The sequence below is a fragment of the Gorilla gorilla genome, chromosome 9 (genome assembly GCF_029281585.2).
Source record: "Gorilla gorilla gorilla isolate KB3781 chromosome 9, NHGRI_mGorGor1-v2.1_pri, whole genome shotgun sequence".
Taxonomy (NCBI): Eukaryota; Metazoa; Chordata; class Mammalia; order Primates; family Hominidae; genus Gorilla; species Gorilla gorilla.
The window spans coordinates 13,416,264-13,433,340 of NC_073233.2; the positions used below are offsets into that span (position 1 = coordinate 13,416,264).

Here is a 17,077-nt window from a genome sequence, read left to right on the forward strand (position 1 = left end):
CCCTGGGTCAATGTGGAGGACTGGAGAACAGACCTTGGCAGTCAGAGGGGGCAAATGGTTTTCGTGAAAATTTGCAAGTAATGTTACTGGTGCTGATATCCACACAAAACAGTAATACTGCTGCTGACATTTGGCATAGGTGATACATACAGAGGTGGCTTTACTGAGGTTGATTCTCAGTGAGGACAGTCTTGCTAGTTAGAGGAAGCTAACCGGGGCTATTATAACAAACACAGAAAAGAAAGTATACACCAAAGTGGTGACACCTCTTTCACATGATAGCCTTGGGCTGCAGTCATCTCTCATCCTTCACAGACAACAGGATTTCCAAGCTGCCCAAGGAAAACTCCAACAAAGGTAAATGTTTCTTAAGATAATTTCTACCAGACTGTCAGAAAAAGGAAAATTCTTATATTTCTGAAACCATTTCAGAGCATTATAGAGGAAGACAGCTTTTCTAATTCATTTTTTAAAGATGAAAACTATTGATAATAGAACCTGACAACCAAAATGAGTGACTGAGGCATAAGTCTCAAATCATCAGGATTTATTGAGCCAGCTTGAGAATGCATCTGGGAAAAATAGGGGTCACAGGTGCATCTGTGGCTGTTTTTTCTATAGAGAATCTGAAGAGGTTTAGTATTTATACATTTTCCTTTAAAAAGGGGACGTGGCAGTGAGATTAATGATGATATAGTTTTCAGACTTTAGTGCCCAGTAAAGCTACATTTTATATAAGGTGAACATTTGAAGAAAAAAGGAATAAAGTAAGCAGATGTCTCACGAGTGAAGGAATAATTAATCTTTGTCTTTTTGGTGTACCTGGGGAAGATAAGCTAGTTGTTGACATTATCGGTGTGGAGCCTTTTGAAAGGGCTGGTTTCTGTTTAGCCTGTAGGGAAGAAAGCCTAAGGGTAGTTAACTAAGGGGAGGGAGTAATGTGGTGTGTCTGACCTCCCGTCTTTCCTGACATGAATGGGAACTCAGCTTCCAAGGTTTTTCCAGGGTTCCCTTGGCCAACTGGGTATCCATTCAGTCAGTTGGGGACTTTGGATTTTATTATTTCTCAAGCCTAATAGCACTATCACGAAATTTAAAGATGAATGTCACTTACGACTATGCAAAGACCTAGTATTAAAATTTTTGAAAATTTCAACATTTAATTAAAATATACTATGATTATTGTGACTTAGAAGTGCAAGAGTGGGCTGATGTTAGGAGGAATATTATAATTTATCACATTAATTGGATGATGCAGAAAAACCAATTATCTCAATTTACGTTGAAAAGGCGTTTAATAAAATTCAGTCTCTTTGTGAGGTAGTTTTATAACATGATGAGGAATGTTTATCTTAAACTAATAGCAATACACTTAGAAGCATTAGCATTTAAATATTAAAAACATGCCTGGTGGTATAACTGAGCCTATATTACAAAAATCATTATGTGTTCATTTTACTTATTATTTGTCTTTGTTCTTTTCTTCCTCCATGCAAGTAAGCATGGAGTATAGAGTCATTTTGAGAGAATATAGTCACTAGTAATTGTTTAACTTCATATCCTAAATTCTGGGGCAACCTGCAGAATTAATGAACTCGTTTTTCTTTTAAAGAACAATGATCCTTAGGTCATGCAGACCTCCTTGATGGCATCCAGAAGTTTGATCACCCTAGCGATGCAGATAGCTTTGATCATCGGGGATCTCCCCTCCTGCATGTCTACCTTATTCATAAAAGCCCACAGTTATGTTCGAAGGCAGGTCAAATTTGAGAGCTCATCTCTCCTGCCCTCTCACTTTAGCCAAATTGAATAAACTTTTATCTGCTCCTAAGTGCTGATGTGTCAGTGTTTCACTTACTGCACATCAGATATATGAACCTAAATTTTGGGGTTCTACAACAGTGTCACTGCTGTAGAACAGTGGTGATGGTTAGAATAAGTCAAATGAAAATTTTGATATTTTGATCATTATGGATATTTTTGCACTAACTTTTATCTCTAAAAATAGTATTTATCTTGGTTACTAAGTTTTTTTGTATCTCCTTAAATTTTGTGCATCAGGCAAGTCACTCCCCTCATGCTAAACTCAGCTCTGGGGAAGAAAGGGTTTGCAATTTTAAATAGAGTCGAGTCAGATTGTCAAAAAAGCAAATAGAGTCTTCGAAACTAACTTTAGTTTTTTTTATTCTTTATGTTTTATCGTTTTCTTTTTAATTTTTTTGTGAATTTTTATTGTATTGTTTCTGCTATCTTTAAATTTATTCTGTTAGTATGCTAACTTCTTAAGTTGGATTCTTCTGATTCCCAGCCTTCTCTCTTTTATTATAAGCATTAAGGCTATGAATTTCCCTTTGCATACCTGATCCTCTCTGGCCACTCAGCTCCTCTTCCTCCTCCTTACAGAGCTGGCTCTGGATGATCCCTTAATCTGCAGTTGAAATATCACCTCCTCAGAGAGGTTGAGCACTCTATCTTATATATCATCATCTCCCCCTCCCCTTTTCTACCAAAGCACTGTGTTTTTTTTTTCTACCACTATCACAGATATGTAATTATTTTATTTCCCATCGCTTGTCTCCCTCATCACAATGTAAGTTCTATGAGAACAGAAACTATGAGCCTTTTCTTCACTATTTTTTTTCCAGCCTACAGCACAGTGTTTTCTTGCACATGTGGGCTATGATTCAAGAGTGAATGAATGAATGAATAAAAATTGATGAATGAATGAAGAATGAATAGAAGCAAAAGCATCCTACTCTTCCAGGGAACACTTGTATTATTTTCCAACTTCCCAGCAACTCGGTGAAGTTAGGTGATCTTGTTATCATGGGAAGCCCCGCAGACTCCAGCAGAAGTCACTGCCCGAAACACCTAGCTCTCTGGAGGCTCCCTAGAATCGCATCCGGTGGGAGTCCCGGGATTCTATCCCAGGGTGCCCCACGTTTCTGGTTGTCTTTTTACATTTCTTTAATTGGGTGTGACGAATCAGCTCTCAGGCCCTGACCTTCCGCTCCTCCTTCTGTGTCCCTGAGCCAGACGCCCTCGGAACTCGGCGTGGGGCGCCTGGTAGGGGCGTGGGTGCGGCTGGAAAGGAGGTGACCCCAATTCTGGTCTCCATCACTAGAGAAAGCAGGACCCTGGACAGCGCCGAGAGCCCACAACGGCTAGCATTCCTCCCTTTAGTTCTGAGTTCTTTGCCCGCAGGGGGCAATTTCGCCAATCTGAGCCGAGGTCCCAATCTCTGAAGCCACTCTACTAAAGACAGAAATGGATTCCAGAAAAGTGGATGCTTACCATTCATTGAAGTAACATAAATATATGTGAATTAAAAGTCAGCCACTCTTTTGGTTCATGCTGTTTGAATAAATGAGGGTGTATTAGTCCGTTTTCAGGCTGCAGATAAAGACATACCTGAGACTGAGCAATTTACAAAAGAAAGAGGTTTAATGGACTTACAGTTCCATGTGGCTGGGGAAGCCTCACAATCATGGCAGAAGGTGAAAGGCACGTCTCACATGGCTATAGAAAAGAAAAGAGAGTTTGTGCAGGGAAACTCCTCTTTTTAAAACCATCGGATCTCATGAGACTTATTCACTATCATGAGAACAGCATGGGAGAGACCTGACTACATGATTCAGTTACCTCCCACTGGGTCCCTCCCACAACACGTGAGAATTCAAGATGAGATTTGGGTGGGGACACAGCCAAACCATATCAGAGGGGGTTCCCAGTAGTCAAATTTATAGAGACAGAAGAATGGTAGTTGCCAGGGTCTGGAGGTGGGGTGGGGGGACACTGGGGTTGTTTAATGGGTATAGAGTTTCAGTTTTGCAAGACAAAGAGTTCTAGAGTGTTTGCACAACAATGTGAATGTACTTAACACTACTGGACTATACACCTAAAAATGACTAAGATGGAAAATTTTATGTGCATTTTTACCATAATTTAAAAAATAAATTGGATGAAATTAAGTTTAAAAATTGAATTAGGCTGGGTGCGGTGGCTCATGCCTGTAATCCTAGCACTTTGGGAGGTCAAGGCGGGTGGATCACAAGGTCAGAAGATCAAGACCATCCTGGCTAACATGGCGAAACCCCGTCTGTACTAAAAATACAAAAAATTAGCCGGGCATGATGGTGGGCGCCTGTAGTCCCAGTTACTCAGGAGGCTGAGGCAGGAGAATGGTGTGAACCTGGGAGGCGGAGCTTGCAGTGAGCCAAGATAGCACCACTGCACTCCAGCCTGGGCGAAAGAGCGAGACTCTGTCTCAAAAAAAAAAAAAAAAAAAAAAAAAAGCAAAAAAATTGAATTAGATTAAATTACATTTTAAAGAAATTAGAGGGCTGGGCACAGTGGCTCACACCTGTAATCCCAGCACTTTGGGAGGCCGAGGTGAGTGGATCACCTGAGGTCAGGTGTTTGAGACCACCCTGGCTAACATGGTGAAACCCCGTCTCTACTAAAAATACAAAAGAGCCGGGCATGGTGGTGGGTGCTTGCAATCCCAGCTATTCGGGAGGCTGAAGCAGGAGAATTGCTTGAACCCGGGATGCAGAGGCTGCAGTGAGCCAAGATCGCACCATTGCACTCCAGCCTGGGTGACAAGAGTGACACTCTGTCCCCCCCCCCCCAAAAAAAAATAGATCTTTTAAAAACAAGGAGGTCTCCAAATTGGGAGTCTCCCTCCCTACTACTGAAGAATTGTGGGGTAGTATAGAGCCATGGGGTTGCTCCACATGTCTGGACCATTGAACCAGAACTCAATCCCTGAAGATAGCAGAAACAAAGTAAGGGTCCCAGGCCACAGGCACTTGGTTCTGCTGCAGGGAAGTTTCCCTGACCTTTCTAGTTGGAAAGAGTCTCATTTAATTGTCTTAGGGACTTATACCCTGAGAAGATAGGGATTTGCAAGACAATTCTTTGCATTCTCCAACTCTTCCTTGTCAGGACATAGCCCTGTGCAGATTTTCTGGGGGGCCAGAGGAAGAAGATGATTCCTTTTTCTCTTTCTCTATGGTGGATACATTTATCTTCTTCATCTTGGAGCTTCTCTGCCCCCTAAATTCCCATCTAGAGTTACCTGTTCCAGTTACTCTCTTGGAGGATATGGAGGCCAATGTAGCCAGTAAGATACTCTGTAGAGAATGCCCTCTCTTTGCCTGGTTCTCATTCCTTTGGTGTACTCTTCTTTGTTCACCAATATTCACACCTTCACTCGTCATTCAGATCTACTACAATTCTCTGCCATTAGTTGTAAAAGGAATAAAAAGTAATCGTTCTTTGTCATGGTCACGTAGAGAACAGTGTATAAACATGTATTCATCAATTGTATTTTTGCAATTTCGGATATTATAAGTATACACTAAAATATTACTTAATAATTTTTCAAAATAAGTAGTCTAGACCATGGGTGTTAGAATTTTTGAAGACCATATATGTTAGAACCTCTTCATTGCAGTTGACTTGTGTTGGAAACAAATGCTCGGTGCCACAAAGAAGAACTAGCACTGAGACAAAGGACAAAGGGTCTCTCAGAAAGGCAAATTTACTTCTGCAGAAGGGTGCATCTCACGTATGGAGCAAGGGCAAGAGCACATAGAACAAAGGAAAGCAGGGGTTTTTATTATCTCTAATGCAGCTTCTGCTTCTGTGTCTTTCCCCCATTGGCTAGGTTTGGACCCCACAATCTAAGCTGAACCCGGTTGGCTAACTTGAAAAGTGCAGGAATGCGGTTACACTGGTGGGAAGGCAGGAAGATCAGTGTCAGTGGGAGAAGCCATTGCGATAGGAGGGGTAATTCACAGCATGGGTAGCAGATGTGGAATGTGGGCTGTATAGATAAGGACTGGTGGGAAGGTTGTTTACCAGGGCAGGAGGAACACAGAGAGTAAGGAAGTCTGGCTTTGAAAGCAGAGAACAAAGGACAAGGAAACTTCATCAAGCTAAATCTTTGAAGAAGAATTTCTTACTGTATTTAACAACTTGGCAGCTGTTTAGGTATCCTGGGGACCCCATTTGCAGCTGGCATCTGAAGTGAGGGCAGCCTTATTGGGACTAAGCCCTTAAAGTGTGGGTCTGCACTAATTACTGGTACTTTGTGTCAGAATAGAATTGTAGGACACATGGTTGGTGTCAGAAAATTAAGAATTGTTGTTGGAAAATGATATACTATCTATCCTTGATTACTACAGTAGTCTCCTAGCCAACTTGGGGGTTCCTATGATGCCCTCAGATTCCATAATTCATTACAACCATTCACAGAACTCAAGAAAGTACTATACATTTTGTCATGACCAATGCAAGATTAGAAATAACCAGGTCCATGCATGTTTGTGTCTTTCCACAATGTCAGGCTTTTATTGATGCTATTTCAATCACAAATGCCACCTGGAGTTCCCACAGAGACAATTCTCCATAGTACTTCCTGTTTACTCCCTAGCCAGAGCTATGGTCACACAGGTTCAAGCCACTCCACAAGTCAGTCAATATGACATACCATACATAGCAGTGTGCTTAACCAATATTCAAATGTTATATGTTAAACATTCCACAAAAGCAAAATAATGTTTATCACCAAGGGGAAAAAGAGATAGTGTAAGACTTAAAGAAAGAGGAAAGAAACACGAAACATGGCTTGGCAGTCAAAGACAGGTTTTCTTTAGTTAAAATATGAGAGGTGCTCCTGGCCGATTGTGGTCAGGATCACTTTCTCTTACAGACTAAGAGTATATATTGGTTTTAGGGTGAGGGGGCTTATCACAAGCTTGGAATGTTTATGTGTGTGGAGAAGTTTATGGTGGGGTTGGAATCTCTCAGTTAGGAGGGGAGGTTGTCTTGGGACAGAAATCTTTCTGGCCCAGAGCGGAGTTATCTCGAGGCTGGCATCTTCCTGGCCGGAGGGGTCTTATCTAGGGGCTAGCATGTCTTTGGTTAGAGAGGAGTTTGAAATGTTTCTGGTTGGAGATGTTATTTGTGGTTTATGGTCATGCTGACCTTAGCCACTAGGCTGATGCCCTTTGGATTTAGGTGGTTTTTTTTATTAAGGTGAACTTTAGAATTAGGGCCTTGTCCCAAATGGTGATGCTCCTGCTCTGTCAGATAGGAGAAACGGTTAATGAATCAGTCCAGGGAAAGTGAAGAAGACAGAATCCTGGTCTGAGCCAAGTGGTCTGGGTGGTCTGTTGGTCTTGCAAGGCAGAGTCTTTGACTGCAAGATAGCATCACCCAAGATGGGCATTTTGAGCGGCTGAAAGGCTAATCTTTTATAGTCACAGAGTCCTCTGATGAGAACTGATAGTGGAAGAGTTCTTGTTTGTGTCTTTATGTGATTGGATGCCATCTTTATTTTTTTAATTTGTTTATTAAACAAAACATCTTATCCTTGTTGGCAAAGTATCCTGTGAAATATAAAGAGGAGTCTTTTTCTAAGATGGAGTTAGTTATGTCAAGGGTGCTCTATACACTTGTGATTACAGTTTATTATAAAGGATAGGAGGGAACATCCAGATGACGAGGTACATAAGGCAAGGAAGGGGGAAAAGTGTACAGTTTCCATGCCCTCTGTGGCATGCCACCCTCCCAGCACATCCATGTGTTTATCAATTTAAAAATTCCCTAAATCCCACTGCTTGGAGTTTTTATATGAGATCTCATTATATAGACATGACTGATTAAATGATTGGCCATCAGTGATTAAACACAACCTCTAGTGCCTCTCCTGTCTCTGGAAGTCAGGGTGGGAGGTAGGGCTAAAGTTCTGACCCTCCATTCAGAGTTTGTTTCTCTGGTGAACAGCCCCCATCCTACAGTAATCTAGGGCCCCCACTATGAATCACGTTATTAGCATAAACTCAGGCATGGTCAAAGGGGCTCTTTATGGATAACAAAAGACAGTCCTACCACTCAGGAGTCTCCAAGGGTTTTAGAAGGTCTGTACCAGGAACCAGGACAAGTATATATATTTTTGTTACATCACAGGATACCCCTTGGTCTTTGACCATGGATTCTTTATAGCAAAAGGATCATCTGTCTGAGCAACATTTTGAGGAAGGAGTGTGGTATAGGAATAGGAGGCTTTTAACTCATTTTTTTTCCAATTCATTTGACTATCGTTATTGGTATTATAATTTTTACCAACAATGCAAGTGTAAAACAATATTACATTATGGTAGATATAACTAAAAAATAAAGTTGAAAGATGCTGGCATATTACTAGAGTCCCATTCAGTTCTTAATAATTAGTTCAGGCTATTATCATATTTCATGAAAATGTCTCCTGGGATGAGGCCACTCCAGTTTGCAGGCTTTCATTTGATCCTGCCTAGTTCCAATAGCAGGAGCGGTGTCAGGAGCGTGTCAGCAATAGATGGTTTCACCCGTCGAGGCATCAGATATAACTGAGTAAAAGATAATAACATCTTTTGCTCTGAGCCTCTTTCAAGGTGTTAAAGTACTATTGAGTTTCCGTCATTACAGAACCCATTTATTTGTTGCATTATCCTCATCTACTATTTCTCCTTCTCTCCATTTATACAAATTTTTCCACCTTTGGAAGGGACGTTAGGTTCAGCCACTGTGCTGGTCTAATTGCAGGCAGCAATACTAATCTAGCAAGTACCTCTCCATCAGCCCACTACCATTCACATAGGTAGTGTTACATAGTTATAGAAATGGGCTATTTTTACCATTAGACGTTATAATTGTGTTCACGGTCAATCCCAGTATTTCTAGATGAGGTGAAGGCACAATCTGACCCATCAGGCCTGTAGGAATTCTGACATAAAGTTTAGAATAGAGCTATACTTTATTGTTTAGGAATCATCACTGCCTTCAGCACTTGCAGTTGCAGCCTTGAGCCTGTGACCATGAAGTAGGAAAAACAAAGTTGAAGTGACACGGGGAAGAAAAGAAGAAAGTATAGTCATCAGTCATCTTCCCTGTGGGAGAAATTGCATAGTCATACCAGCATCTTCTCCCACTCCCTATCCTGCTGATCTACCAGAAAACCAGGAATCTATCTAGGAGATGCTTGTCTCCTTGTTGTTGAGTGTGAGCACACATTTGCAAAGGCGTGTAAGCCAGCTCTTCATGCTTTTATATTCTCCCATTTTAGGCAACCAATGTTTCAAATGCCCGTTCCAATTCTCTACTGAATTATTGTATTACTCTGAGGAAAATATCTCTCTGCCAATTCTTGAAATTATAGATTGTGAGAGGTGTTCCTCAGTCTGATGAAATGTTACTTGGTAGTCCAAATTGATGCAATATCTTCTATTCCGATTCTTTGACAGTTCTCTGAATATTTGCATCTATCACATGGTAAGGAAAGCCAAGTCCAGTGTCTATTCCCATCAAGACCCCCTCATAGCCAGCATCAGTCCCACCTACCAGCTTGTTCAGGGTCTTCTCCCAGGGACTGTTGACACACAGCCATCTGCAGTGTCTGTCTCTTATTTTTGGAAGGCAAAACAGTTTTTAGTGGTATTTTGTGCTTCAGAGGTGCAAGAGGAATATGTCTAGAGTTCATCCATCTTTACATTGCTGCAGGCCCCCAGTGTCCACTCATTTCATGGACCCAGGTGGCTACTTCAAGCAAGCATACTGGGATATCTACTGGTCAATTGCAGTCACCTGCTGAACCTACAAATGGATTCTTCTGTTGGGTACCAATGTGTTCTACCTTAATGCACTCCTCCCCAAATTCTCTTACTGATTTTCCTATGGGTATGCCTTTAATAGGCAGTTTTACATTGCTCTCTGTCTGGCCACATGGTCAGGCCATTGGTCACCATCCACAAAGCAGTAAAATCTCAAGTGGGGGATTTTTGTCTTTGTTCAATTCTTCCATCACTATAAGGAAAATAGCACATAATGTTGCCCATCAAACTGGTTTGTTTTTATGTTCTTCAAACATAGAGGTGGCCTTCCAAATAGGATGCTGTCCATTCACTTTGAAACTGCTATTTATAAACCAAACAACTTTCTGCTAGTCATTTGAGAACTATTCACAGGGTACTATCCATAGTATAGAATTTGGCACCTCCTCACAATATTCCAAAGTCAGTCCTGGGGAAAAGAGTCTACCTGCTCCTCCAGTAGTGTATTCCTATTTTGACATAAGAAATATGTTTTGTTTCTGCTCGCAGTTACTGACACAGGTCTTAAAACCTTTGGAACTTCCTGGGAGATAGGAGTACGCTTTGTTTTATTGAGGTGACTCTTGGCGGGCTACTGGATAGCTTTGGGATGGCTGCTGGTCACCAGAAATACCAAGCCATGATTAGAGGTGGAGAATTTTCAGCCTCACACCCCATCCTCCAGGGAGGGGAAATGGGCTAGAGATTGACTTAATCAATTGTGTCTATGTCATGAAGCCTCCATAAAAATCCCGAAAAGCCTGGCTTTGGAGAGCTTCCAGGTTGGTGAACACATTCACTTGCTAGAAGGGTGGCTCACTCCAGCTTCATGGGTCAGAAGCCCCTACACTCCAGACTCTTCCAGACCTTGACCTATGTATATCTTCATCTGTTGTTCATCTGTATCTTTTATCATAATCTTTATAATAAACCGGAAATGTGTTTTCCAGATTTCTGTGAGATATCATAGTAAATTATCAAACCCAAGGAGAGGGTTGTGGGAATCCCCAATTTGTAGCCAAGTCGGATAAGAAGTGTAGGTCATCTGGGGATCCACTTCTTGTGACTGGTGTCTGAAGTTGGGGGTAATCTTGTAGAAATAAGCCCTTTGAGGTCTGCAATACTTCAGGTAGTTAGTGTCAAAATTGAATTGTAGGACACCCAGTTGGTGTCCAGGAGCTGGAGAATTGGTTGGTGAGGGGAAAAACTCTGTGTTTCAATAAAATTTAAACTGTGGTAAAATACATATAACTGTGTTCACCATCTTAACCAGTTTGGTAGCATTAAGTGTATTCATATTTACTGTGGTAAAATACATGTAACATGGTGTTCACCATCTTAACCAGTTTGGTAGTATTAAGTATATTCATATTTACTGTGGTAAAATACATATAACATGGTGTTCACCATCTTAACCTGTTTGGTAGTGTTAGGTTTATTCGTATTTACTGTGGTAAAATACATACAACATTGTGTTCACCATCTTAGCCAGTTTAGTAGTGTTAAGTGTATTCATATTGTTGTGCAACCAATCCCCAGAACTTTTTCATCCTGCAAAGCTGAAACTCTGTACTCATTAAGTAACAGCTCTTCATTTTCCCCTCCTAGCCCCTGGCAACTACATTCTACTTTCTGTCTCTATGAATTTAACTAGACACCTCATGTAAGTAAAATCATACAGTATTAGTCTTTTTGTGACTGGTTTATTTCACCTAGCATAATGTCCTTAAGGTTCATCCATGTTCTAGTATATGTCAGAATTTCCTTCCCTAAGGCTAAATAATATTTTATTATGTGTATATAGAATAGTTTCTCAGTATTTATGGGGAATTGGTTCCAGGACCACCAAGGATACCAAAATCCAGGGGTGCTAAGTACCTGATATAAAATTATGTAGTATTTGCATATAACCTGTACATATTCTCCCATATACTTTAAATCATCTTTGGATTACTGATAATACCTAATACAATGTAAATGCTACAGAAATAGTTTTTATAAGGTATTGTTTATGAAATAGTGACAAGAAAATGAAGTCTGTACATGTTCAGTACATACACAGTGTTTTGTGAAATATTTTTGATCCTCAGGTGGCTGAATCCATAAATGTAGAACCCACAGATATGGAGGGCTGACTATGCTACATTTTTAAATTAATTAATCTGTCAATGGACACTTGCATTGCTCCCACTTCTTGGCTGTTGTGAATACTGTTGCTATGTGTGTGGGTGTACAAATATCTAAGAACCTACTTTCAAATCTTTTGGTTATATATCCAGAAATAGTGTTGTTGAATCCTATGGTAATTCTATTCCTAGTTTTTTGAAGAACTGTCATACTGTTTTTAATAGTGGCTGTACCATTTTATATTCCCACTAGCACTACACAGGGGTTCCAATTTCTCCACATCCTTACCAACACTTATTCTTTTTGTGCTTTTGACAATAACTATCCTAACTGATATAAGATAATAAGATTATTACATTTTCTTCAGTCATGGGGAAGTTTCAATTAATGTCCGAGATTGAGCTAGTAATTGACTCAGATGTAAATTCTCCACTTCAAAGTACCTGTAGTTGTTGCTGGGAGGCCCTCCAGGCTTTTGCCACAAGCCCTAATCTACCCTCCACACAGGTCCACTGTACACAGAATTTGTGCATCCTAGCACTTCAGGTTTTATTCTATACTGTGTGGGCTTCAACATTCTTGTTCATTTCTATTTAGCAAATATAATTAATATTGCTTAAAGGTAGAATTTATATGCCTTGTGTTTTATAGCACTAGGTAGGGAAACATTCCCCAGTCAGACACAATATCCATTCCCAGAATACATTCAGGTAAAAGAGACACAATCGTTTCACATAAAGCCTGTGTAAGCCCTCCAATTTTCGCCCAAACTTTGATCTTGATCCTATCATTTTTTGCAGAGCAGAGACCCTGTTTTAGGGGCCTCTGCAACCCCTCTCCCACAAATATGGAAATAAAGGAAAATCTGGAGTTCCTTTAAAGGAAATTTCATGCATCTAGCTAGCCCTGAGGAATGAAGTTAAGGAACTTCATCAGATTCCTTAAATGAATAAGGAACTTGATAAGCAAGAAAGTAATAGGAACCTAAAACAATAACCATGGAAGTTAAGAGTCAGGAGATTTTTTGTTCCCCTATAGAAACTAAATATAATGTCTTAACATATGTCCCTGAGTTGTCTTTCAGAAACCCAGATCCCACCAAACAATTCCACAGACAGGTAGACCTCAGATAAGAGGGAACTGGGGACTAAACTCTGACAACCATTCTTTGTTCTAAATATCTTCCTGAGGGGCCTGGATGGAGTCACACTCAGGAGCCAAAGCTCATTCTTTTCTGCTGACTGCAAATTCTCTTCCTTCACCAACTGCAAATCAGAAAATCTTTGAATCTACCTATGACCTGTAAGCCCCCCACTTCAAGAGATATCTCTCCTTTGGGCCAATACCAATGTGTAACCTCCATGTATTGACTTATGATTTTGTCTGTAACTTCTGCTTTCCTGAAATTTACATTTTCCTTTAAAAACCTTTACCTGTAAGCCATCAAGGAGGTCAGAATTTAAGAGTAGCTGCCTGGTCTTCCTTGCTTGGAGCCCTGCAAATAAATGCCCTCCTTTTTCCTGCTGCAAACCTCAGTGTGGCTATCTGGTCTTACTGTGCCAGGAGAGCATATCTCAGTTAGGTTTGATTCATAAGTGGTACAAGTGAACCCTCTGGAGTGACGGAAATGTTATAGATTTTAATGTGGGTCATGGTTACATGGATATACACATGTAAAATTCAGCAGTAAACTTGATTTTATAAGTAAATTTATAAACTTAGCATTTTTAAGTTAGCATTCAATAAAAACATTAAGGGCAGTCATTCGAAAAAGTAGAAATAGAAGGCATAACTTCTTCCATAGTGGAGGAAAAAGAAACAAAGACAAATCACTTACTACAAGAAAAGGCAAGAAAGATGGAAAAAAGGAAGAAGGAAAGGTATGGCTGATAGCAAAGATTTAGGAAGAAATTGCAAAAGTACCGAAAGATATAAGCATCACACAAAATGGACTAAGGTAAAAAGGTTTTTACGAATAATGAGGATCATTACATAAAAAAGGTATTCACCAGAAATACGTAGCAATTCTCAATTTTTATATATCTCACAATATAACCTTAAATTACATGAAGCAAAAACCAGACATAAAGACAAAGAGAAATTTACAAATCCACAATTATGGTAAATTTTAAGACAGTTCTAGTGTTTGGCAATTCTATCAAATAAAAAATAAGTTAGAAAAGGGAAGATTTAAATATCACAAAATAAGAAAGAACTTTGTCCAACATTTAGAGAATACACTTTCTGCTCAGTATATATGGAACATTAATTACACCATATTAGGTCACAAAGCAAGTCTCAACGAAAAACAATGGATATCGTACAGAGCATATTAAAAAATAACCAACAGGTACATATGTTTGAAAATTTACAAACATACTTCTTTAATACATGGTCCAAAAAGGAAATAACAAAAATGAGAAAATCTTAGGAACTGAACAACAATGAAAACAACATATATTACAGCTCAAGGCATGATATTAACTAGTGCATAGAGAATAAGTTTTAACCTTAAATATAACAATTAGAAGAAACATTTTTTAAACTCTTAATGTGCTAAATGTCTTATTTAAAAAATTAGAACAAAATAATATAAACAATAAATCCAATAAATGTAGAAAGAATAAAGACAATAGCACCAAATAAAATCAAAACAGAGGATAGACAAGGCTAAAAGCTGATTAGTTTAAAAAGATCAGTAAGGTAAAATTTAAACTTGTAAACTGTTATCACTCTATTTTTCAATAATTGAAAAATGATTTTTAACTTAATAATTTTAGTAATAAGTTAAAAAATTCATACTATTTTTTTCTGTTTGAAAATGGTTTGGGTAGCTTAGGTTTGGGATCATTACAATTGTTCTCATTAAAACTAATAGAAAAAAATTTTTTTCCACCTAACGGCTTTTCCCTGAGCTTTCAGGAGGCCATTAAAGCCGTTAAGACCGGGTCAGGTGAACAGGAAGTTAAAGACTGAAAAGGAGACACAAAACTGCCGACTTTCCCGACGGCGAATCGGCCCTCTGGAAACAGCCGACCAATCACAGGCAGTAGGGGCGCGCCCTGCAGCGGGGCTCAGGCTGCGGTTCCGTGGACTCGGTGACTACGCGCCGCCTGACCAGTAGGAGCCGCCCTCGACGAACGAGTTCGAAGGCTGCGACTGGCGCCGCCTCACCGCCTCCCACCGCCACTGACCGACCGTTCCACCGGCAAACATGGTTGAAGCGGATCGCCCAGGGAAGCTGTTCATTGGGGGCCTCAACCTCGAAACCGACGAGAAAGCCCTCGAAGCCGAGTTTGGCAAGTATGGCCGCATCGTCGAGGTGCTCCTGATGAAAGACCGAGAAACCAACAAGTCGAGGGGCTTCGCGTTCGTCACCTTTGAAAGCCCCGCAGACGCCAAGGCCGCCGCCAGAGACATGAACGGCAAGTCCCTGGATGGTAAGGCCATCAAGGTGGCCCAGGCCACCAAACCGGCATTCGAGAGCAGCCGGCGGGGCCCGCCGCCTCCCCGCAGCCGCGGTCGCCCGAGGTTCCTGCGTGGAACCCGCGGGGGTGGCGGCGGCCCGCGGCGTTCCCCATCCCGGGGCGGGCCCGATGATGACGGCGGCTACGCGGGGGATTTCGACCTGCGGCCCTCCAGGGCCCCGATGCCCATGAAGCGTGGGCCGCCGCCGCGCAGGGTCGGCCCACCCCCCAAGAGGGCCGCGCCGTCGGGCCCGGCTCGCAGCAGTGGCGGTGGAATGCGCGGGAGGGCCCTGGCCGTGCGGGGGCGAGACGGCTACTCAGGCCCACCGCGCCGGGAGCCGCTGCCCCCGCGCCGCGACCCCTACCTGGGCCCGCGGGATGAGGGCTACTCGTCCAGAGACGGCTACTCGAGCCGAGACTACCGCGAACCCCGGGGTTTTGCCCCCTCGCCCAGAGAGTACACCCACCGCGATTACGGCCACTCCAGTGTCCGGGACGACTGTCCCTTGAGAGGCTACAGCGACCGAGACGGCTACGGAGGTCGCGACCGTGACTACGGGGATCATCTGAGCAGAGGCTCCTATCGAGAGCCCTTCGAGAGCTACGGAGACCTGCGCGGCGCCGCCCCAGGACGGGGGACACCGCCATCTTACGGAGGAGGAGGCCGCTACGAGGAGTACCGGGGCTGCTCACCCGATGCCTACAGCGGCGGCCGCGACAGTTACAGCGGCAGTTATGGCCGGAGCGACCGCTACTCGAGGGGCCGACACCGGGTGGGCAGACCGGATCGTGGGCTCTCTCTGTCCATGGAAAGGGGCTGCCCTCCCCAGCGTGATTCTTACAGCCGGTCAGGCTGCAGGGTGCCCAGGGGCGGAGGCCGTCTAGGAGGCCGCTTGGAGAGAGGAGGAGGCCGGAGCAGATACTAAGCAGGAACAGACTTGGGACCAAAAATCCCTTTTCAAAGAAACTAACAAAAAGAAGAACCTGTTGTATGGTAACTACCCAAGGACTAGTACAAGGAAGAGTTGTTTTTACCTTTTAAGAATTTCCTGTTAAGATCGTCTCCATTTTTATGCTTTTGGGAGAAAAAACTTAAAATTCGTTTAGTTTAGTTTTGGAATTGTTAACGTTTCTTTCAACAAGCTCCTGTTAAAAGTATATGAACCTGAGTACTAGTCTTCTTACATTTACAAGTAGAAATTCGATTAATGGCTTCTTCCCTTTAAATTTTCTTGATAAATGAGGCAAACAGTTCTAAGATCTTTTATAAACATCTGCTCACCTAAAATGGAAAAATGGATCATTCTGCTCATTTAAACCAACTAGATTTTGGGTGGAGAGTGGGAGGGATTGGTGTATGCTACTCTTAAGATTTCAGGGTATCTTTCAAACTGAATCTGTGTTTCCAGTATTAAAAAGCAAACAACCAGCAACAACAACAACAAAAGTGATTTAGATCAAATGTTTATGTAAAGAAAATTATTTTCACTCAGTAAATCTGAAAAGTAAATGGATAATGTTGGCCATGTTTTGCCTTTTTCCTTTTTCTTTGGGAATCTACAGGATCACTTGTCCCCTCACTCCCAAAAGTACTATGTATGTTTTGAACAACAGTGGAATACTATATCAAAGGTTTGGCCAACCAACCACAAAGCTACAAAACAAGCAAATCCAAAATCCTTCAGTTGATAGCATTCATTTTCACTACCAACAAATTTATTAAGAAACAAGTAGAAAATAAACCAGTGGTCGACTTGGGGACCGTAATGGCTTCCATTCCTAACTCCAAGCTACTTACCTTTGGCTCTAGAGCCAGCCACTGAGTCCTGTGGAGAGAATTGAGCTGCT

The 17,077-nt window shown here is 41.7% G+C and overlaps 1 protein-coding gene across 1 annotated transcript; it reads left to right on the top strand.

The window, feature by feature from the left end:
- The first annotated feature begins 13,389 nt into the window (after positions 1 to 13,389).
- Positions 13,390 to 16,755, top strand: RBMXL2 (RBMX like 2). The gene has a single exon (XM_004050630.5). The coding sequence runs from the start codon at positions 14,977 to 14,979 to the stop codon at positions 16,153 to 16,155; it is 1,179 nt and encodes a 392-aa protein (XP_004050678.3). The 5' UTR covers positions 13,390 to 14,976; the 3' UTR covers positions 16,156 to 16,755.
- The last annotated feature ends 322 nt before the right edge of the window (positions 16,756 to 17,077 follow it).

What these genes read in the sequence shown, in the direction of transcription:
- RBMXL2 (XM_004050630.5), top strand. Translation starts at nt 14,977, where the DNA reads ATGGTTGAAGCGGATCGCCCAGGGAAGCTGTTCATTGGGGGCCTCAAC.